This window comes from Rhyacophila brunnea, unplaced genomic scaffold (genome assembly GCF_057557595.1).
Source record: "Rhyacophila brunnea isolate RB1 unplaced genomic scaffold, BYU_Rbru_1.0 scaffold_16, whole genome shotgun sequence".
In the NCBI taxonomy this organism is placed as follows: Eukaryota; Metazoa; Arthropoda; class Insecta; order Trichoptera; family Rhyacophilidae; genus Rhyacophila; species Rhyacophila brunnea.
Window position 1 is genome coordinate 13,590,238 of NW_028232816.1, and position 25,384 is coordinate 13,615,621.

Consider the following 25,384-nt stretch of genomic DNA (forward strand, 5'->3'; position numbering starts at 1 on the left):
TTCCGGCTCGACGTTCTCTCTCCGAATAGCAGCGGGTCCAAAATTTCGTCGCGCCTATAGTTGAAAATTATTTGCCGTTTCACTGATGTATCGCCTTAAACCCTGCGAAACCAAGCCATAAGAGATAATAGTGATAAAAAACTGGTCTATCTATAAAATATCTAAAATTATGCGATTAAATCATACATAACATTGAATACTTTATAGATAGAATAATATTTTTTATCTATTATTATTTAGGGCTTAATGAATTTAAAAAAATGAACCAACAATATATTTTCTTAATCCAACGAAAACAAATACGTATGAATGAAAAAGTGTGTAAAATTTTGTCGTATCGCCCAAAATATACCAAAACTATTATGGTTTAGTTAGGCAGGGTTTCATTGATTTTTAAAAACTAACCAATACCATCTGTAAAGTGTAGTGTTAGTTCAATAAAAACAAATACGTATGATTAACAAAGTTTAATGTGCACTATTTATGGCGAATCCTAACAGCCTTCGTATTCAATACCCACTTCAAAATGATGTTATCAGGGCGTTAACTAAATTAAACTTAGGTATCATTTTTTAAATCGTATGCTACGTAATAAATGGACAACCCTCTAATGAAATTCACAACAAATTGATTTCAATAGAAAAAATAAAAATGTGGATAAAAATAGGGGGTAAAGAGGTATGCTTACAGAGATAAAACAAACAATATGAATTTATAAATATTACTATAAAAAATAGTCAGCTAAATATCTGGGTTTTAAATTAAAATAAGAAGAATTACTAACGGAATTATTGCTCAGGCTATAAACATAATACCATGTTAGTATCGAAAGGATTAAAATATTACTTGTAAATTGAAAATCAGTCATGCTGTTTGAAAACAAAAAAGGATGTGCAACTACACAGATCGACATCGACATCGACGCAACACAATAATTATTATAATAATTCTTATGATTTCATGGGACATTTTGTTGAGAAGGATTTCAAAAATAATAATTCTAACTATGGTCTAATAAATTCAGTGTTTCCCAAACATACAACATGCTAGTATCACTTCAGGGGCATTAATTTTACTGACATATTATACCACTTATACGACCAACAAAGAGTCCATTTTAATATTCCGAGAAGTCAATTACAAATTTTCCTATTGGAATCGTGATGTTTAAAAAAAAAAAAACCCCGAAGTGACAATTCTATTTTATATTTACGAAATAAAATTTCAGATTAAAGCATACATACTCCTTCAGATCTTTCGCATATCACAATTCAGAAAACACTGGTTTAACTAAATTAATAAATCATAATTACGTCTATTGTTCATCAACAGACATACTTCTAAAGAGCTACTGTATAGTTCCAAAAATACTTTTAACCCGGCACCTGCCTCAAAAATCGTATGACGCACCATAACTACGCATGAATTTCATTATCGTCTTTGTTCTATACTAAAAAAAGCAATAAAAAATATGTCACAGCTCCAGTCGAGAACCCAAAACCATTAAAATAATTTCGACACACTAAAAAACCGTAATAAATCAGTTATAATATCAGAAACACTCGAACAAACGAATGCTATCCAAATTTGAAAGAACTCACCGTAAGACGCCATTTTGTAGCCAATAGTTAGAGCTCTGCGCGGTGTGTACTATTTCGACACTTGTGCATTACGTTCCCACGAATTGAAGTGTTACTAATTTTCAAGTGCATATCGATAAATCACATATTAATGTCTTCGGGTTGAGTCGTAAACAAATATAAAGGGGACCCTTTTAATATATTTAAACTACACAAACACTTAACTTATTGAATATTATTGATAAATTAACACGAACTCACATATTAAAAAAAAAACAAATACAATAATAAACCTATTTTAAAATTCTTTTGACATGTGATATATTTTAAAGCAAGGTGACAGACATAACGCAACATCACACGTTGGGCACATATAGCGAGAGAGTTTTGTTTTTTTCGGATTTTTTTTAGAATTCCCGCATACGAAACATCTCCTTCTAGGCTTATCGGTATTTTGTGTCGGTAAAATGTATTCTGGCAAATGTCCCGTTGCACTTTTGGGCAATAATCGTACGGGATTATCGCTAGTTGACGCTGTCGGCTTGGGCAGGGGTGCATTTGAAATTCTCACACAATATTTGTTCACTAATTGTTTTATTACACAGAGTTGAAAATCGCCCAATGTTTTTTTGTCACATTTAATAAATTTATATAAATAAAAAGCATTTAATAAATATAAGTCGATCATGTGGAATGCGACCTTTTTATACCACTTGATCGACTTTCTCATACACGACAAGTTGCTAAGCATCATGTCGGACTTATCTACCGTACCCATATTTTTGTTATAATCTATAACACATTTTGGTTTTTCGATGTTTTCGCCAGTTCTATAGTTCACTTTTCCCGTTGGTCCAAATGATGCATCGTGGAGGGTGGATAGCATGTGAACATCCCTCCTATCGTGCCATTTCAGAGCCAAAAGTGGACTATTGTACTTAGACTCGGTATCTCCCTTTTTCAGTTTGCTGAACTCTGGCATATCTTTACGATTTTTTCTCACTGTACCGCAAGCATTCGTTTTGTGAGAGTGAAGGTATTTAAAAAGCGCCGGACTCGAATACCAGTTATCACACCATAAGGTGTGACCTTTCCCGATGTAGTCTTTCATTAGCGTTGTCACTACCGCACCGGAAATACCGAGATTTTCATTGTCTTGTATGTCAGTCCCTTCCCCACAATAAATTATAAAGTCAATAATATATCCTGTCATTACGTCACACATCACAAACATTTTTATTCCAAATCGATGTCTTTTGGAAGGAATGAATTGTTTAAAAATTAATCTACCCTTAAACACGATTATGCTCTCATCTATGCAAAGATTCTGATACGGTATCATCGTTTCCCTAAAAATTGTTCTTGTGTGTTCTAACAGTAATCTAATTTTAGCTAGTCTATCATTTGAGGCGGTCACACTAGGATCAGAAAAATGAAGCATTTGTAAAATAAGTTGGTATCGATTTCTAGCCATTATTTTCCCAAAAATGTCTGCATGCAGGTAAGGATCGGTACTCCAATGTTCCTCTATCGACGTGTGCTTATTTCGAGTCATCAGCATTGATACGGCAAAAAATGTATACAACTCCGGCACTGACGTGTCTGTCCAATTGTGTGATCGCGATTTCGGTCCAAGGTCTCCCGCACTGTACGAATGGTTAAAAAATGTATTCGTTTGGTTCACTATTTCCGAAATTATATTTTTATTCAAAAAATGTTCAAAGAAAAGACATTCGGGAGAGGATTCGTTCAAGTCGTTCGATGTCACGCCAGATCGACAATCATTGAATTCGTGAACTATTGGAATATACGGGCCAGTTCTCCACGACCGCAAAAATTCAATTGGCTCGTCAGAGTCCGTATCGTCGACGTCATGATCAGTCTCATGCTGTTCCAATTCCTCTTCCGACATATCATAATCTGAGTCCAATTCCTCATTAGTACGCACATTTTCTTCCTCCATATTTACGCACTATAAAACTATGAAATGTTTTTAAAATGTTTAACTACAGTATTAGGGAACGCCAAATCACAGAAACCATTAAACTCACACACAATAGTTATTGATATCAGTATTAATTTTCACATTCACTAAAATGGGACACGGTAGACAGTACAAAAAGTATTTTAAAAATCGCGGTAAAATAAAATCATACGTTCAATAGTTAATCATGCCAGTTTTAATGTGATAAGTACACCAGACAGCAAAAAAAGTATTTATCAACGATTGCGGTAAATATTCTACTTGTATGCGATAAATACAATCCCGCGCAATGGCCCGCTCGGTTGAAAGTCTGTCGTATACTGCGCAGTCGCGGCGCGCAGTTCAAACTGATTTCTGTCGACCGGCAAAACTTGGCCGTACGAATTGGTTCGAAACTTTGGTGATTATTTTATATTTAGAACCAATGCTTTTAAAATATGTCATAGGTGGCAAGAGAAGGACAAATCAGGCCAAATTTACGTGAAAAAATCAGTCCCGTATGATAAATATGGACGCGGTGGCATCGATTTATACACATGCGCATTGCGAATTTGGCCGATTTGTACAAGGTGTGTGACATCGGCGCCGGCCGGGTTAAAAAACACCAACCACATATTAATATTGACATTATTTTCACGCCAGAAGTGATTTTATGAAAAAAAATTGGTTCCCATACAGTAGCTCTTCATAATACACAAATAAATAATAAAAATAGTACTACATATAAAAATGAATAAAAGCTAATGAATTTAATCTTGTCAATGTATTATAGAATCTCCATGATATCGTTTGATTGTTGGCAGCTTCTGGGTAACACAGATATGCTGTACGTTTCTTGTTCACAAGTGTAATAAAACGGCATAATCGCACCGACAGAGACATTTCATTGTCATCAGTAATGAGAAAAGGACGACATGTGTGTGTTACTCAGAAGCTTAGCTGCAGTTACTAAAAACTTAGGTATTATGAAGTGGTTGAAAAAAAATATAGATTTGTGAGTTATTGTAATTGGTGGTGTAACATAAAGGACTCTTCACGCACCTCATCTATGTATGGAAAATATTGCTATTGCAAAAATAATAGTATCACAATATCAATAAGATGCACTATCTTCAGTGAAGCTAAAGACAACAAAAGTCTAGGTAATTTTATAAAAGCTCTGATTCAAACACACATTGAAAAAAACATGTGAATTTTATCAGGCTATTCGAACTGCGATTCATGGCTTTGGAGAGAGACACTATGAGTGAGAATTCTTTATATCGCGATCTTTTTGTAAAACTGGATGTTGAGGAAAGGGGAAATCATCCACCAAATTTAATTTTTAATGTGGATGAGTCGGGACTCTATTGGGAACGAATGCCAACACGTATGTTTATTTCCATAGAGGTGAAGGCTGGTTTTGGATTTAAAGCATCCAATATTCGTCTAACTCTTCTTCTCTCAACTCATTGAAGAAACTGATGGAGGTGATAAGAGATGCCATACGGGTTTAGTGGAAAGCTATCAGAAACATCGACGAAGCGTGGAATGAAAGCACCCAGTTGTGTATGAAGAGTGTTTAGAAAAGGTTGTTCAGTGAAATTGTTGAAGTTCACTGCAATTATGAAAATGATATTCAAAATATCATCGAAGAGATTAGTCTTATAGCCATATCCAGAGGCATCGGAGGTGTTTATGTAGATGATATTCAGACTTCACACGGCGAACCCTAACTAATGAGGAGCTGCAGGAAATGGACTGCCATACGTCCCTAGAAAACGACGTCTCCGAACCTACACCCGTGCAAAATTTAAGTGTTAAAACCATTGAAAAGGCTCTTTCTCTTCACAATCAATGGCATGGAGTTGTGAGAAGAGAACGACAAAGATTACGAGCGAGTGAGTGCTGTAAAACATGGTTGTAATGCATTACTTGACAATATGTAATCGCAAATTTTGCACAACAAACGTAAAGATGCCAAACAAGGGAACCTCCCGATCGCGAAATTTCGCTTATCGCGACCATGTCCAGAACGTATCTCCACAATGAACGAGGGTACCTGTACTCAATTGTGTGTGTCAGTATATTGTTGCTAACTATTAATCTGCCCAACTGTACAGTATCGATATAAAAAAAAGGTTGTTTTATTATGTGGGCATGATGATAACGGATTCATCTCAATATTTCTTTGTTGTTATTGAAGGTTGCAGGGTAGTCTGAGTGAAGAGTGATTTTGTTAAATAACTTGATTTGATTTATCTGTTGCAATCAAAATTTCACATTGGTTTAGCAGGAGAGTTCATATATTTAATTAGAAAAACACGCTTACAAAAGCAATGCTACGATCTCTATTGAAATCAATTTAGATTTTTTTTATATTGTGGATTAAACATGTCCACTTACAGTGGCATGCGATTAAGAAGATTGGTTTGCGGTAAGGATGAATACCACAAAAAGATGCTCTCTCTACATGTTAGATGTACAATACGAGATTATTCATTCATAACTGTACCACTAACCTATGATGGTTGGTTGTGGATTTTTATATAGAAATATAATTTGTCTGAATGCACTGCAGTCATCAAACCAAGTCTGATTGTCCCGGATAATAAGCCTTAAGTGTATTGGTGTGTGGATGTATGTGCGTGTGGTTGTTGCATACCTGCTGCGAATGATGATTTGCGTAGTGTCCGGGGTGAGAGGGGGCGACGACAGCCGTGGGGCTGCTGTTGGCTGTGTGGGGGGACGAGCGGGGGGAATGGTGCGGCGAGTGGCCCGATCTCGCGGGGAGGGAGGTGGGGGATAACGTGGCGGGTGATGCTGATATTGGACTCTGGAAACAAAAAATAAGCAGTCATTATTATATTTTATCTTGCTACGAGTTTATTATTATAGTGATCAGTTTTCTGCTTGCCATAAATACAGCTGTCTTCTAAGAGTTTTTTGATAAAATAAAAAACCTTCCATCATGTGAGGGCGTGATACACATGAGGTGATTTCAGTATAGTACAGATACATTTAAATACCAAATAAAACCAAATATTAGTTTAGAGGTGTCATTTTTAGCAGCTAATTTGATGTTTCTGTAACGTATGCATGAAATAGCACTATTTGTAATTGTTCATCTAAATATTCAATAAAATGATAATTGACTGTATTTGGCATTGATACGGTCTATCCTTATAGACAATTATATGTAGTTACATTTGCATTACATTGTGATATCTATAACAACATTAAAAAAACCAAAAGCAACATTCTGAGTTTATTTGCTGTAGAATAAAAAGTAGTGAAGGCTCACAGTGCTATAGGGGCTCGCCGTGTGGTCGTTTGCATCGTTGCGGTCTCGGCAGAGGGGTGCTGGGGCGGGGGGGAAGTGAACGGAGGTGAGGTCAGGTAGGGAACCCGTGTTACTGCTGACGGGAATCTGCGCCACCCCCGACTCATGCGCTGACGGGTATATACTGGAAAAAATACAATCATCATTATTAACTGATTCAAAACTATATTCTGTATTTTTCCTACATATGAAAAATTACTAGTAATATAAGTCTGCAATATCCAATCATAACGTACATTTTTTTTTTTACATATTCAACCATGTCCGATCCCAATAAGATCATATGGGCCTCCACAGAGTGGAGGTTTGTATTAGCAGATTTTGTTTTTACGAGAAATGGATGTCAAACACTTATCAACACTACTCAACTTATCAGGTCCATACTCATACACAAATTGAAAAAACAATATATGTACCTACTTGCCAGACCCAGGATTCGAACATTACATACTGCTCTATCAGATAAATAATCAAATCGAATCCCGAATATCGATCGAAATGAGAGAGTCATTTCGTCTCATTCTATGAATTTTATACTTCCATCGTAGATAAGTCATTTATTTTTGTAGTTTTGATAAGTCTGAGAATGAAATGACTATCAACTTAAAAAAAATAATATACATTTCAGAGTAAAATCTTTGACATCATAAAAACTGTGAAGGTGAGGGTTTTAGATAATTTTGGTGTTTACTTAATGCCAGGTACTCTAGGAACTTCACAGGATGATCTCGGTCGGTTGGGGTTGGTATCTATCATTGACATCATGCCGTCTAATGTGCCATCTGGAATAAAGATACAAAAGAATTATAACATATTAAACAACATAAAACCATAGTTATATTAGGGAAGAAATGATTGTATAAAAACATGCATGCAGTATACCTCAATCATCCAGACTTTGGTATACCTAATGGTGTTTCAGAAAATAAGTATAATTGAAAAAACAATAAAAGAAACTTTTTTACTTCCGGAATAAACGTTTTTTCACACCATTATTTTTAAAATTTACTTTAAAGAGACTTTTACAGTTACATGGGGCGATTAGTTTCAAAGTCGGTTACCTCTGTGAATATTTATTTCAAGATATTCACAAAATAACTCGAAGCACATTTGGGACAGCAATAGAATACATTCTTTGCAAACATATTATTACATAGTAAATAAGCGAATGACGAAACAATGAAATTATTAGAAAATAATAATTATAGTTTGTAGTTGTAACTGTGGATATAACCAGGATTAAAATTTCGGTATGATATTATTTTATTAGCAAGAGGAGCTGAATTTGATGTGAATGGAATTAAAGAATTATTAAGGAAGCAGAATCATAAAAAATATTAACAACACAAAAAGTAGAGGTAACCGACTTTGAAACCAATAGCCGCTCACGTGTTATTGTTTTTATTTTGAGCTGTCACAGTGTATCTTTTATTCTCGTTGAGAATGACCTCTGCAACGAGCCTGAAATGTGGAAAAAATGAGGAAGACACGATAACAGCTCAAAAACAAAATATAATCGAATCACGCCTTTTTCGGGATAATCGAGGTACTAGTTTGGGTTAATAGATTATGTCTTTATTAATATATTTATTTTTGTTATGGATAGGGTGTTTTTATTCTCCATATTAGATATTTACGAAAGGTACATACTGTGAAAAATCAATGGTATAGTTTTAGAATGTTTGCTTTAAAGAGACATAATCGTAAAAGCTAACCGTACCTATATTATTAGTAATTTATGTATTTCCTAAGTCAAATAAAGACAACAATTTAAATATTATCACTCCATTATGCACATCAGACAATGGATAATTAAATAGTTTTTCAGCCTATTGTTATTAAGAACAGATTTTCTATAAATTGAATTATCGATTGTGTGCTATGAAAAGGTTATTGGGTGGTTTTATTTATTCAACTGTATGGTCTTTATAATTAGCATTCTTAATTTAAAATATCCATCACCTAGTTTAAAATTTGGATGAAAACCTCAAAAATAAAATTATATCTAACTAAAAAAGGCGCAAGAAAAATATTAATATGATTTTCTCATATAAAATCCAATGTTATGTGTATTGGAAACCAATTATAGAATTATACTCTAACCAAATCAAAATCATTTTTTTCCCCACTCTAACAACGTGGAACTACACAATATTAATATTTTATCGTTCCATCCTAGTTACGATTGTCTGGAAATATTATGTTTTTTCAAAACGGCGGACGGCGCACACTTTGAATACCCCTGTGAACCATGGCAGAACATGTGGTTCATCAAAATATTTTCATCACAGTGTTTCTTGTGCCATTGACATAATATAGCCACCATATGATTGTATGAATGAATTGTGTATAATTAGGTGCGTACTGACCATACGTAAAAGCCTTGCGAGGCAAAACGCTCAGTCAACGCGACTCGCCCAAGACAAACGCACATTTCGCCTCGCCGGAGCATTGCCACAACTGATCCAATCGTTGTCGGTTTATCGATGCTCAAAGGTGCTGCGCGCGGCTGCCTCGCGTGACATTAATTTAGTGCAAGCTACTTCGCACAGCGATTTTCACGAAGCAAATGCACGAGGCTGATCACTCAATCAGTACACGCCTATTGACTTTTGCCTGTATCATAACAGTAATCAAATTAATCACCTCTTCTGTGGCCCAATCCACTGTGATGATGCATGGCGGGCGTGTTGAGAGCGTGGTGGGAGTGGGAGTAGTGGTGCTGCTGCAGGTGATTGGGTTGCATCCCCAGTCCGCCGTTTCCTTGGCCCTGCCCCTGCCCCATGACGTGCTGCTGGTGCAGGCCACCACTCTGACTGTGGTGATGGTGAAGCAGGTTGCCCCCGTGGTGGTGCTGCAAGTGGTTGTGGTGATTGTGGTGGGGGGAGCCTTGCGGGGACACGTCTCTCGGTGCCACTGACGACTGGTGCAGGGCGCTGTCTGAGTTCGTCCGCCGCCAGCTGCAGTCAGGGGGAGGGCTGGAGAACAAACATGGCAAATTAAAATCCTGAACACACAAATGAAGCGTGTCTTTTTCCAAAAATCGTTTAGTTCACATAATATGTACTTAATCATCTATAGCAGATAATATGTCCAACACGTTGATCGTGGGATGGGTTTTGGTTGATCTTACCATAGGCCCCATAGGAATTGAGTCATGCAAAAATTGGCTGTTATTATTCAAACAAAGTTGCTGACTTCCTGATTAACTTAATTAGGCAAATAGCAGTTTTGAATTACTCAATTTTTATAAATTTTAATAATGTTAAATAGATAGAGGTAGTGTTTCTATACAAAAATGCTACAAAATAGTTTGCTAAAATTGAAACAAATTTTCACTTTGAAACAATTCGTCGTACAACTCTGCCAGTGAATGCAAATGGTTACATATTGGTATTAAAAGTCACACAGTTTTCAATCAAACTATGCTTCTTACTTATTCGAAGATATACTTATCATCAAAAGAGAACAAATTCATATTGTAGGAAGTCTTCGCAGTGAAGTATGTAAATGATGGAACAAAATAATAGTTTTTCTGTTCTCATGAGAGATAGCAGTAAAGGAAGACACAAGCAAGTCTCTATTAGCCAAGTCTTGAAAAGGTAATGAATAAATTACCTAAGATACGCTGTACTCCCGTACGGCGATGTGTCAATTTTTCTATCCTGGGGTCTCGCCCGCATGGGACCCACCCCAGCTGGCCTCCCCCGCTGCTGCTGCTGCTGCTGACCCTGGTTCTGTCCCTGCCCGCCAACGCCATGCTGCCCCCCTCCCGGAGACATTCCCCCTCCGCCTTGGCCGGGGCCCTGCATTCCAGGCACTCCGCCCAGTGGTAACAGTCCATACTGCGCAAGTGTCGCATCATCAGGCTAGAATTGGAGAGAAAAAAAATTATGTAGACAAATTATAAAAGTAACAGAAATTGACTGCAAGTTTTAGGCACAGACTAGGAATCGCATAAGTTTCATTAAAGACAAAACATTATTTACCCAAGTAACAGCTGTTTAGTGATTAATGACATTGTTTGCATCTTGGCCAAAATATAATGAAGAACGTCATTTCATATTATTGTCAAGAATAGAAGAAAGTTACTATAATTGAAATCTCAACAATAAGTTTCTTTCACAATTTTTATAAAATAAATTGAAGGGTCACAAATTCAATATCATCTTTTATCTTTAATAAAAACTATTGCAATTTCGATTAGGGGTTGCAATTTCGTGATCACGTAATACAGTTATCTTCTTGATCCCCTAATTGAAAATGCGAGGAAAAAATAAAGGATTTAGGGATTACTTTTTATACGATTTTTCAAGCCAAGACATGACAAAAACAATATGTTTTTGTCAACAAAAACGAACTAATATTAGAAAAATGGTTCATTTACAAATAAATATTCAAATTTCAGAACCATAACATTTGTCTTCTAACTTTCACGTAATTATGAGATAGCAAAAAGTATGCATTGTGATTATTATATTTCGTAAACAAAAAATCGATCAACATTCCACTCGGTATTTTCTTAATATAAAAAATAAATTCATAGTAGGTACAAATTATTATGTCGTAGGTACCTTCTAAAAATAATACTTAGTTTTTTTTGTTTTATCTAATCCCGGGATTCTCAAAAAAAAATATAGAAAACGGGGACCACGACATTACTTGGAATATTAGTTATATTATAATACATATTGCATTGCTTATTTTCAAAATAATTCTGCGACCCACAGGTTGGAAGCCAAAGCCTCTCTGCATGCAGGATGACGCCATCGTTAAAAACTTTGCCGACGATAATAGTTTTGAGAGGCAGTGAACGATCACGGAATTTTCATAAAGATTGTCCAAAAAACGTATTTTATTAATAATATTTGCAGACAAACTTAATTTACAACTACAGCCGGTTGGCCTTCGAACAATGTGTTGCCGAAAAAACAATACGGGAACCATTAGTAATAATGCGATTCAACAGGTAAAATGTATGGGCACAAAAATCGCGGGCCAGGGACCAAAAATGTACGGTAAAATAAGTTTGTTTTACAAAAATAATTTGGACTGTAACTAGAAAGTAGTAAAAGAATTTTGCATTAAAACACTTGTTGGCGATTCCGGAGTTTTTGGCGAGGTTAAATCGGCTATATAGAAAATTAATAGGCACTAAACTTTGTCAGTCAAACGTATTTGTTTTCATTGAACTAAGACTACAATGTGTAGGTATAAGTAGTGTTTGTTAGTTTTTTAAGATTCAAAGTAGATATAATCGGCCAAAAATATTCATTTATCTATAAAATATCTAAAATTAAACCATACATTATGGATTCGAATTGGCAACATAATCTGTAACATATTCTATTTTGTTGGATCGCCCATAGCATACCTAAACTATTATGGATGAGTTTAAACAAGGCATTAATCGAATTTTAAAAACTAACCAGCCCCATATCTGCAAATTGTATTAGTTGACACATTGGATGCTAAAGACGCGCCCAGCGCGTAACGATTAAAGTGGCCATTCGACATAATTAGCATACTATTTAAATGTAGTAATTAAAAAGTAATTATCCAGTCAGCAGTCAATGTGTTAATGAAAAGAAATACATATTACTGACAAAGTTTGGTGTGCAACACTTACGTCAAATTTTAACAGCCTACCTACACCCTTCGCCTCTTAGGATAACCTCTAACCGGTGTCTCTGTGGAAGCCTATTACATTCGTTATATGTATTATATTATTATAATTAATCTTATATTTAAATGACATATAATTTGGTATTGCGACTTACTGTTTACGATGCCTGACTATCTGGTGTTTGATAATTTGATAAATAAAACTTTTTTCCGTTAAGACGACATTCTTAATTATTTTCATACCATTCAACTTGCTTATTTAAACTCTATCATTATGCACAATAATGAAACAAGTAGAATGTACCTACATACATCGCCAAACAAGTTTGAATGTGTTATTGTTGAACCGGTTATATCAAATAAGTGCAACGTGAAGAGAGCTACTATAATTAATAAGAAAGTTTTGTATTATAACATTCGATAGCGATTCTAGAACGTTTTTAGTATGTACATAAATGGTGGTATCCGAAATAGCGACACGAAACACGAATTCCGTAATTAAAGGCCAACCAATAACGAAATAAAAATATTTAGGGAAAATGGGATCAGTCTTAAGACGGTACTTCAGTGAAACGGCAAATAATTTTTAACTATAGGTGCGACGAAATTTCGGACTGGCTGGCAATCGGAGAGCGAAAGTCGAGCTGTGAACACGTCAATTTGTTTTGTGATGGCAACGGGGGAATTAATTCTTAAATCGTGTAAAGATGACTAAAAAACGTTACCCATTTACTTGAAAAAGAAAAAAATTTAATGAATATATTATTATTATTAGCAATAGAACAATAAACATAACATTAAATGGACGCATGTTGACTTTTTATAACAAATTATGTTTTGTTCTGCACGCGTCATTTGCTCAATCTTTGCGTCGCGTAGTCACGACCGTGCCCCAGCTGAAGTATAGCCTTAAGACAAAGGAGTGGGTCGCACGAATAACTAGCAAACAATCCATAAAAAAGGAATTTGAAAATATAGATTAAAATAAACTTAGTAGGTATATTTATCTTGGATTCGATTGTATTGTGGTGATCTTTTATTTCAGTCAGAATTATTTCCGTTTTTACATTTTGCATGCCCAGGTTAAATAGTTATTTTTTTATATCGAACAATGTGATTATTATTTAACATGTTACATTCACAAATCTTATGAATTATTCGTCGAATAAAAAAAGTGGTTTATTTATTATACCTGATTATTACAACAGTGATTAGTGTTGTTTTGTCAAGGAAGCGACCTCGTGCGAAGCTGAGTACTTCAGCTAGTACATAACAAATCGATGTACCATATTATTTGGTTTGGAAATGGTAATTTATATCATTAGTAACAAGGAACTGTGGATATATATATATATATATTAATTCATAATACTTATCCTATATATTGTTATAATGGTGTTTGGGTAGGTACACTCGGGAGTTTAATTTTTGTCTGAAATGAAATAAAAGCATCAGTACATTTTGACATCTCAAAAATCGATGTGAAATACTGTATTAATATGTGAAAAATGACTAATTCCATGTATATAAATTGACGTAAGATTGTTTCTTTTACCCACTAAAATTTTCTAAATGAAAACAATAATACAATGTGAAGAACATAATATTATTACAAGTACCTATATATATGTATTTATTTTAGTTTTATTAATTTACAGAGAATGTTATCCAACAGGAATAATACGGTCTTATGTTAAACCGTGTTTTCCTTTAAAGTTGATATTTTCGATTTTCCGGAATTAATAAATAATATAATAATGAAACTAATATTGTGGTTATTATCTCTCCGATCGGTAATCGCGAAAACTGCTTTACCCATGCGCAATGGCCGCCGAGAAAATGTTCTCCCGCGTTTTATTTCCCGCGCATTAAGCCGACACTATAGAATAATAGTCAAGTGATTTTTCGTAACAACATTGTAATATTCTCGTGTAGCATTATCAAAGTTTTTTTTATCCTGTGGAATTACAAAGCGTTATTATTTCGTTTTACCTAATGTCATAGAAAAGGCATTCTAGGTAAACGTAGGTAATAAGAAAAATCAATATGCCAGCAAACATTACTATATATTATTAGACTAGTGCTATATGTTGTTAAAAACAATATTATGTATGTATTGTATCATATTACATGACCTACACGGTGCTGCCAACCATTCAAAAAAATATGCCAAATAGGGAAAGAAAGTAAGCTAGATGACAGAAAAATGCTAGAATATTTCTAAATAAAAAAAACTAGAAACTTAAACATTAAAAAAGTCATAATTATTAACATCATAACTAATAAATAAAAGCTACAACAACAAATCAACGCAGTTACGAAATATGTACTTCAGTAAAATATTGCAAATAACATTTATTTTATCGGTAACATTGATTTCAACTAAATTTGGTGTAATATTCTAGCTTTATGAGAAGTTTTAAGCGTTAGATTTAACGCCATACGGCAGATGAGAATTTTGAAAGCAAGATTCCTATACATACATTGTAGATCCGGCAAAAAATGCCAAGTTGGCAACGCTGAACATTGATTTCATCCGCGGCGAAATACAAAAAAACATGGATATTTGTATCATAACATTTCCAATGTTTTAAACAGATTTCATACCTACAGTGTTCAGTTTTTGTCTGGAGTGGGCAGAAGCGCATTGAGAACGAATGACATTTTCATTGGCCAAATAATGCTGGTAATTTGCATGAATTTTGAAAACACGTGCTATTTATTTGAGCTACGAAGTTTGTTTCAAGACAGAGAGTGAAGTCCTAATAAAATTGAAATATAAATTTTGACATTAATTCATAATAAATAATATTTGATAATAATTTCCGTAGACAATTACGAGTAGGTACTGATTTTATGCCTCGGGCCTTGTGCTCTATTAGCCATATGGGAAATGCGTCTCTGTGGGTCTATTCTATACTTATTGAACACTAAATTAATAAATAGTATCAAACTTAGGGTAGGTTTGTATCAAAATATTAGCACGTATTGTAACAATTACACGAAGCTGGTTTTTATTGTTGCAATAAGTGCGATATTTTAACAGCACATATCTTGCTGCTGTTAAAATATCGCACTTATTGCAACAATAAAAACCAGCTTCGTGTAATTGTTACAATAAGTGCTAATATTTTGATACAAACCTACCCTAAGTTTGATAATATTTATCACTTTATCACTTTAGCGGTCGATAAGCATAGAATAGACCCACTGAATGAGTGATAGTATTGTTACTTGATGATAATATAATAATATATTATATAGAATTCAAGTACTTAACTACTAAACAAGTCAAGAATAATTGCCATTGTTCACTTATACATGATGCAAATTGCTTGCGGCTTGCGGCATAGGTTTGTTTACACATCTCTGTAACATTAAAACGTCCAGTAAAACATAATATGTATTACAATAATTTCAATGTCCGTGTATGAGAATTTAAAAAAATACATGCGACACTGAGGATGTCATATTTTGATCAGAAGCCCTGGAAAATACCAAACATAGTCATAGGGCATTATGCAGTGGAATTATTCAGTTGGTCCGTACCGGTAGGTACGTGCAAACTAGTACACAGTTAGATACATCGAAGTCCGTACAATACATATTACTTAGATACAGGAAAATCTCAATATAAAAGAAATAGATTATTAGTTTTCTTCGGTTATTTCATCACTGTAGACAAAATATAATTATACACCTGTAGCAGTTATACCTAATCAATTCTGAATCTATCACAATACATTGTTAATGAATCAACACCTGTATACAGAATTTCAAGTCTCTGGTAAAAATAGTGTTTTTAGTTTATAAGATATGCACTTTCGCCATACGTATGACTAACAAAGTTTAATGTGCAGTATTTATGGCGCATCTAAGCAGCCTACATCCACCCTTCGCTACTGGTATAGGAATGTCGGCTAGTAGCTGAAAGAATTCGCCTGCCCGGCTATTTGACTTTGTATTGTATCATTAAACTTGATTGACCAGCTGATTTATTTACAAAAGTAGTGTTTTTAAGGAAAACGTGAGTCTACATTGGAAAAATATCGCACAGTATAAGATCTTTACTATTTAATTTACAGCTGTGGATAATTACGATATAAATTCAATTAAAATGATTTATATTGTATCTATATATTGGCATTGTATTACATAATTGCAATGTACGTATCTTACAAAATCTTCATAATAAAATAAATACATGAGTCACTCGCATTATCATTAATTGTTCAGAGGTGTTCAACCGATGCCTGATGCGCGGTAGGCATTCCACGATGTCAAATTCAAATCATTCAAAAACTAGAAATAATTCGTCTGCATCCTTTTTCTTCGTTGGAGAAATCAAATGAAAAAACTTAGCGAACCGTCGCGCCCCATAGTGATAATAATGCTCTCTCGTGTTTACATATGTTGCATTTTTAAAACTGCGAATCCTGGGAACGTATACAGTCTACTTACTACACAGAAAATCTCTTGTTTATAAGGTGTAGTTTATTAATAATTCATAGAGGGTTTCCCCCCCCAAGTTTTGTACTAAAATACTCAGCATACAGGTACCGACATATAAGGATCTTGTATTTTATGGCAGTCGTACGACAGGATTATTATTAATGTTTACTATGCAGTTACAGGGCTCGGATTTAAGTGGATGAGCCTGTACGGACTACGGGTTCGTGAATTTTATATTCCATCCAAAAATACATATTTCTAAAAACTATTTTCAATTTTTTACGAAATTTTATTAGTGTGATCGTGTGCGATGCAGTAGAAAATCCACCCCATTTATATGATGGCACATATAAACGAAAAATAAACCATCACCGTTGTGTAGTGTACGTATGCTTTCAGCTGCACCGTCTAGCCATGTAATAAGTTAAGTTAGAATTCTACATAATGCATTTATTCACTGACAGATGAAGTGATTTATAAATGTAAACTGCCAGTTAAACCTTTAACTATTAAACAAACAAAATTCATGACAAAGATATTATACTATTTTGATATACTATTTTGAGAATTTTGAAGAAAGTATCTATGTGCATATTGGGTAGGTACATATTTATTGACGACTACCTACAGCTCCTAAAAATAATTATATATGCCAGTTTGACGTAACATGTCGTTTAATCTATAAGTGCATAGTAACTACCATCCAAGTATCATTGTATAATGATAATGGAACCTGTGATATCCGCTATGGTGAATAATGACAGCTGAATTCTAAGAGGATTGGCGATTGTTTGTTTGATATTTATGAAAAGGTTTCGAACAACTGTACGAAAAATAGAAACAATAAAACAATGGAGGGCACCAAAACTGACAGTTCGGGCCAATCGATGTCGACATAAAAGTGCGGCCACACCGAAAACAAGTCGCGCGACAACTCGTTAAATTTTACGATAAGCATGATAATTATCGTAAAATTTCTTAAGCAATTATGATAATTATCGTAAAATTGAACGAGTTGTCGCGCGACTTGTTGCCGGTGTGGCCCCGGCATAAGACAGATCGCACACTATGGCTAGACCGCGAAACAGCGATAAAAAAACAAATACTCGTGTCACGCGAGATAAGCACACAGGTAAGTAATAGCTACAATTAGTAGTGAACTGACCACGTATAACAACAACAATAATTATAATTCGATTATGAAGCTGCTGTTGCCAAGAAGATATCGCCGATCGTTTGAAACTATACGAATAATAAAATTTTACCTAGTGTCAGACATGTTTAACTTATTAATCAATATTAAATTAGATGCAATTCAATCATTTAACCAAAAACTTTACACCAAACCCACGATGTATCATGTTTTTCTCTCTTATGGATTTTACGAACTGGAACGTCGATCCGATTGATTCCCATTCCGAGCTCTGAGCATAATACGTGAATATCACTGAATGACAACGCTTAGTGGGGGCATTAAATATATAAAAATACATAATATAATAATTTATCACATAATATGAATCACGTACTGAACGTTCGTTAAGCCACGGTACACGCAGGGTTGGATGCGTAGTGGGGAAGGCAAGTTCTTTCATACAGCAACAAAAACATCAAAATTTGCGAGACACGTTTCGTCTGCTGTATGCACTTAGGTACCAGTGGCGAGGAGTGAAGGTAGGTAACTTTAACATAAATAGTGCACAATAAATGTTAAGTCATACTTTTATTTGTTTTAATTTAATTGACAATACAATTTCCAAATGGTGCTGGTTAGTTTTTAAAATTATTTAAACGCTGCCTAAATAGAGAATTCAGATCGCAAGTAGTGTCTTTCTCAAAATGAGACTCCTCCTTAGCAATCGACACCTTCTTAACCTAGGTCTGACACTGCGTTTGGTGCGTTGTTGTGTTATCTCAATTCTTTTCTATGGTATGGACGCTAAACCAAGAGAGAGAGAGAGAGAGAGAGAGAGAGAGAGAGTCAAGGAGAGTTGAAGCTTTCGAGATGTGGCTGTATAGACGCATCCTCAAAATTCCATGGACTGACCAGGTGACAAAACGTTGAAGTTTTCAATCGAGGGGGGAAAGGATCGAGAAGTTCTGCGTAGTACCAAAACCAGGAAACCACAATACTTCAGTCACATTATGAAAGGACAAACGTACAGCATTCCCCAGTTTGTCATTCAAGGAAAGATCAATGGTAAGCGTAGAAGAGGACGCCGCATTTCGTGAGTTAAGAACCTCCGTGATTTGTACGAGTGCAGCTCCATTGAACTATTCCGGGTAGCAGATGACAAAGCTAAAATCGCAATGATGGTGGTCGACCTCCACTGGGGGATGGCACAATAAGAAGAACTGAATTTTATAAGGTAATAAACGCTATCGACACATTGTAGTTTTAGTTCAATGAAAACAAATAGGTACGTTTAACTGACAAAATTTAGTGTGAACTTTTTTTGTCGGATCTTAACAGCCTACCTCCACCCTTCACCACAGCTAGGTTATTAAATAATTAAATATTTCGTAGCATGTATTTTGATAGTCAATAATATTATATTTGCCTTACATACACACGAATTTTCATTGTAAAGATTGATACCCTCATATTATATTATAAAGTCTTTCGTAAATTATAAACTGCCAACTACAAATAGTACAGGAAAAGATTAGGTATGTAATACAAACATCCTCTGAACAGGACTGTATTAAGTGATTATATCACCATATAAATCAAGTAAACATAAATGTCACAATATATCATTATGATAGTTTGCAGATATACGTATACATGGATGGCGACGTCATTACTAGTGATTCCAATCCCGGGTTCCCGGGATCCCGAGCTATTTTCGATACCTATGAATCCCGGGATTGATAAACATAATCCCGGGATTTCGGAAGTGATTTTTTTATCAATTTTTATGGAAAATAAAATAAAAGCGAAAATATAACAGAAAAAATACTTTTAATAAAAAATAACTACATTAGAAATGAAGTGAGTTTTAATGAAGTTTGATTTATACCCATGTGTAGGTTGCCGATTCATTTTATTTTTTCACGTAAATTATTAAAAATGGAAAGATTGGAAAAAACAATGCTTCGCACTTTTAACAAAGTAATTCCACTATGATATCATACGTTTTACGGCAGTTTCATATTTGTCTGACTAATTATATTTATGAAGCGGAAAGGCCATAAGTACGCCATGATTATTTGCTTTAATATTTTAAATCTCGCTAATCCATTCATTAAGTCTTAACTATCAGAAACAGAAATCTTCTATTAAATTCATATTATTATTTAAATTACAACATTATTTACTCCGTTAAACTTGTGTATTTCCAAGATTGAACGTATACAATATTAATAATAAATGTCTTAAATTGTATAAATTATACTAGATTTATTTTTGATCGATTTTATCAATGTTATTTTTAAATATAAATATTTTATATTAACAATGGAAAAAATGTCAATCCCGGGACCAGTCCCGGGATCCCGGGATTGTCAAATTGTAATCCCGAAATCCCGGGATCAGAATTTTGGCTCGGGATTGGATTCCCTAGTCATGACGTATGTCCACTTAAAGCCGAAGATCCACACCCGCGATAGAATAGTGGCATTGTCTGCTTTTGAAGATGCGAGTTGCTGGATTGAATCCCATGTATGATGAAAAATGACATATCGTGTGCTTGATCCAAAATAAGGATTCGGCGAATGGCCCATAATAATCAGGCTACATTAGCATCCAGTCTTCGTAGGCAAATAATATGTTCCATTTAGGAATGAAAATGGTCATTTTTCTTCTTTTAGTCACGAAACCTTTAATAAAAGGCCACAAACTTGCAGTTAGAAGGAAATACGTGACAACGAAAAATTAATGCAGGCGCATTGATGAGCCAAAAATCCGAAGACAACAAATTGTCCGATTTGTCCATGCTCCCCTAATGACAGTTGTTATATCGTAATGTCTTCCGAAAATCCTAAACTTTTATTGTAATTTACAATATGTAGATTAGATTAACATACACAAATTATACGCTGTCTTTAAAAAAATAAAATGCTAAATCTCTCATTTTCTAATATGTATTAGATTAATTTAATAAAACGCAAAATCTTTAGTAGTTATTCCACTTTTGATAAATACTACTAAACTACTAAAAAAATCCTTTTTATTAAATTAATCAATAATACAATTCAGTTCCACCATGAAATTGACAGGTATTGATTACATATACAATAGATACATAATATATTATGACATAAAATACATTCTGATATGTAATTTAATAAGCTAATCAATAAAAAATAACAATAATAGATCCACCAGTATAAGTTGTCGGCTGAGTGAGGGTGCCACATGATAACATTTGACATCATTCAATTCTATTTTGAACTGTGATGAGCTTAGTTCTAAATTCGAACACCGGACGATTTATGAGGGTGTATAATATATACCTACACGTTTTTTCGATCCGAATGATATGACGTATTAATGTCAGTTCGAACTCACGTAGTGGTTAACGGACGAACTCGGTGGATAATATATCCAACATGTTTGAAAGCCATTGGTCAGCGGAGTTAAAAATCCGCAGATTTAGGGAGGTCCACACGAAAAGAAAAGTCCCGAAGACTGTAAACTGTAGACTTGCGTGCCAATAGAGCAGGGGCGTAAGGTTCAAGATGAGTGGAATGCTGTAGTTAATTAACCCCAGTCGATACATATGTAATATAATCACGAAACAGAATATCTTCCGTTTGGTTACATAACTCGAAAACATCTCATATTATGAGATGAATTGTATACGTTATACCTAACTATAACCGGTTATATTAAGAAAATTATTAATTTTCGTATAATTTCCCAAGGACGGACGGCGGTACCTATTTAAAACACTGGCAACAGGTATTCTGTATGCTAAGTGCCTTACTGGTACTGAGATACAATACTAAAATTAAACCACTAAAAACAGGTTTTAGCGACATAACTACAAGTTATAGATTATATTTTCGAAAAAACGTTAAACAGCATCGTATCATTAATTTTATAGGATTCATTGATATATTGATAAATTAATATGATTATTTCTTTGTGCTCAGTTGAATATGAATAATTGTTCAAGGAAAGATCCAAATGCGAATACAAGGAGGGAGGGAGTCCTCTTAAAATTATTTTGTTGAATGGAACTCAACTACCGCGAAGATATTAAAATAAATGTTTGAAATTGATATCACCTTGCGGCATGTTTGAAAGATGGGACAGCGCGGTGCAGATGACACAAATAGCCATAATAATTAAATTCGTTAGTGGTCTTACGGAGGATTGACGTATCCGATACAGTGTACAGTGCTTACAGATGTATGTAAACTCAGTAGATAATGTAGGTACTGGATCCAAACAAACACACGTTGAGTAAAATGTGAATATTCCAAACGAGGAAATCTGAAGCCAGTTCACCGCGGGCGAAAATTAACGAATAACATCTCAATTCAACCCTGTATGGAGTGCGATTCTTTGACAATATTGCTGATAAGCGTGATCGATAACATAACAATAACATTAAGAGTTGATAACGCCAGGTTTAACAATACCATTATGCATGTTCTAGGTACTATGTCACATAGGTGGGTCCCTACATACTACGCCGTCTAGATACAGCTAGCTGCTAGGAGATAGAGCTAGATGTTAGGCTTGTGCTTACAATTGTACATAATCAATCACCGTAGAATTGTTCAATAATCTCATAAGTAAATAGAAATATGGTCTACACTGATTTCGTATCAATTTCATTATTTAATTCCATAGTTAGAAGCCGACTTGAGAGTGGGTCGATTGTTTGGGCCCAGCATCAGTTGATATACGACCTTATGGTGGAGTGAGTTTAAAACAATTTTTTCAGACTCCTTTACTTGAGGTTGTATGGATACTATCCGTGGGTTTCTCTTAGGTATGCTTGCATACTGTAGTTTAAACACGTATTTCTTCCGACTAATATGCGATGTAAATAAGAACCCATTGGTGGCATTGATTGTGTGTGCTTGATAACAATCTTAGAAATCGGTATCATCAGTTGTTTGTTCTCCCAAGGTGGAAACTAACCTAGGTTTGGTGCTGCCAATTGGGAGGGCAATAACTCTGTTCAACCAAATCGTTTCGGATGTTGATAAATTCCACCTGCGCGAGGGTGAGTATAGGTGGGTGTTGTTTTCTAAATTCATAAAACAGGGTCTACTTAGGTCATTCGACTTCCACGTATTTACTTAATACTGCATTTATTTATTTGTTTTTTTATACTGTTTTAATACTAATTCTTTATATTTAAATGTCATTTTGTGAACTTCTTAAATTTAGAATTGTATGCAAATGAATAAATTTGAATTTCCTGCGGGTACGATTTTCTAAGAGAAGAATCCGCGACAGGCATACATCAAGGAACTGGTTTATTGCAACAACCCACATCTTTGACCGTCTCGCCCAATAAGGACCAATTGTCTGTATGAAAAGAGAATTCAGTTTCTGAGGTCTCGGCGAGTAGGTAAAGCCTAGTCTAAGCCCAAGATACAATATGGACAAACGAACATTGTATAAAAACTGTTCACGTACATAACATTATGTATCTTGGTCCGGACTACGAGTAAATAAGGGCAGAAAGTGTCACCTCCTGAAGCTCGGAAGAAACATGGAAGGCTCTCGATAGACTGCGAACCAAGGTGACATTATGGTGAAATAGGGAAACAAAGCATGGAGCACAACATTATCATATTTTCATGCGTAGTACGCGATCTTACAAGCTGAGCAACATGGTGATGCCTCTGCCGAGTTCTGGAGCCATTTAAGATGGGGGCGGCTCTACCTTAAGGGTTCGTGGGGACCATCCCCACATCGTTATCATGTCAAAAATACATGCCCGATATTTTTATCATTGTCATAATATACCTACTTAATTACATGATTAAATGAACTATTTTATTTATTTTATCCATTTCTAAACCGTCGCAATTTTATAAAGATATTTAATCACTCACTCCCATCCCATCGCCGCGGTACAAATCTCGTTCTACAAAAGATGTGAATGCATTACCGTTAGTATAGGCATACGGGGGAACGAATCAAATAACCCCTAGGTGAGTAAAAACGTTCGCTGTATGTCGTTGTTCAAAACTGATGATGGTAAGTCTATAATAATTATTATTGTAAATTAAGTTATTATTTTAAGCACGTTTTTAGATGTAATTAAGTAACGACTTAGATAATCATATTATTATATATGTAGCTACTAGCTTGGTACATAATGTATAATATGAGAAAGTAGGTATGTATGTATATTTAATATTTAATGGCTAAACCCCACCACCTAGAAAGTCGTCGAGCCGCTACTGGAAGGCTTATACAAAAACTGAAAAATAGGAACTAATACTACTACTAGTAGTGGGGAAAACTACTAGTTGGGTGTAAATAAATGATGGGTGACCTACAGTCATACTTGCGGGACACCATTGATATACTACTAGATGAGGAGTTCCCATACAAGTGTCATTTTAAAAATGTACCACAAAAGAAGATATTACGAATATCGTCTTAAAATATTTCCTGGTATAATTGCGTTAAGACCGTTAACATGGATTCCCGAATTTCACCCGTATTGCCCTGGCTGTAAAACTAAATTTGCGTTCTTGGAATAGTGACCCTAAGGGTGCTGCAACCCAAAGCTTGCAAGCTACCAAAAATTTATGTCTGAGCGGATAGAGCAAGTTGTCATGCGCTGAATATTAGTTAGAGGAAGATGCAAGCTAGATCGGGCTTACTCATAATTATTACCAGATCGTTTTTGAGACAAATATTAAGTGAGCTTATATCGAGTTAAGTCCGCTGATATTAAAACAGTAAGTTTTAACACTGGCCGAGTCGCTGAAAATCGGGCGTCATTTTAAGAAGCATATGATTCATCCAGTAGTATATCAATGCGGGACACAAATAATGATAAAAATAACAATATTATTATGAATGAATTTGAATTCTAATTAATTAGTAATTAATTACTATTCACAAATTAATGAACGACAATAGCTCACTGACCTATCAATTGAGTGATGAATTTTCAGTGAAATCTATTACGAACACAACACGTTTTTGTTTGACAAGTGCCTAATTTATGTGTATATATTATAAATCATCGATTGTCCATGCCGTACGTACTGCTTTGATTATTGGTCGCTAGATTTAAAAAAATAGTATTATGTAGTACCTACATATGTACATATTATTATTGTTGTGGTACTTAGATATTATGCCAAACGATGCTTCGTAATGCAAAAAAAAAATTTCAAGGTAAATCGTTGTTTAAACAATTAGTCTTCCAAGCCCTTGATCAAAACATCTAAGCGCTGTATGTTTATGGCCGTTACAAAGTTACTAATTAA

The 25,384-nt window shown here is 34.7% G+C and overlaps 1 protein-coding gene across 2 annotated transcripts in view; it reads right to left on the reverse strand.

Moving 5' to 3' along the window:
- The window catches only part of LOC147074422 (CREB-regulated transcription coactivator 1-like), an 84,115-nt gene that overhangs the window by 12,712 nt on the left and 46,019 nt on the right, over positions 1–25,384 (reverse strand). For both annotated transcript variants that reach the window (XM_085943670.1, XM_085943669.1), the window contains 5 exons: positions 10,505–10,755; positions 9,533–9,864; positions 7,578–7,668; positions 6,848–7,010; positions 6,209–6,379 (listed from right to left, as the gene is read on the reverse strand). In XM_085943670.1, coding sequence (XP_085799796.1) covers positions 6,209–6,379; positions 6,848–7,010; positions 7,578–7,668; positions 9,533–9,864; positions 10,505–10,755 — 1,008 coding nt within the window. The remainder of the gene's footprint in view (positions 1–6,208; positions 6,380–6,847; positions 7,011–7,577; positions 7,669–9,532; positions 9,865–10,504; positions 10,756–25,384) is intronic.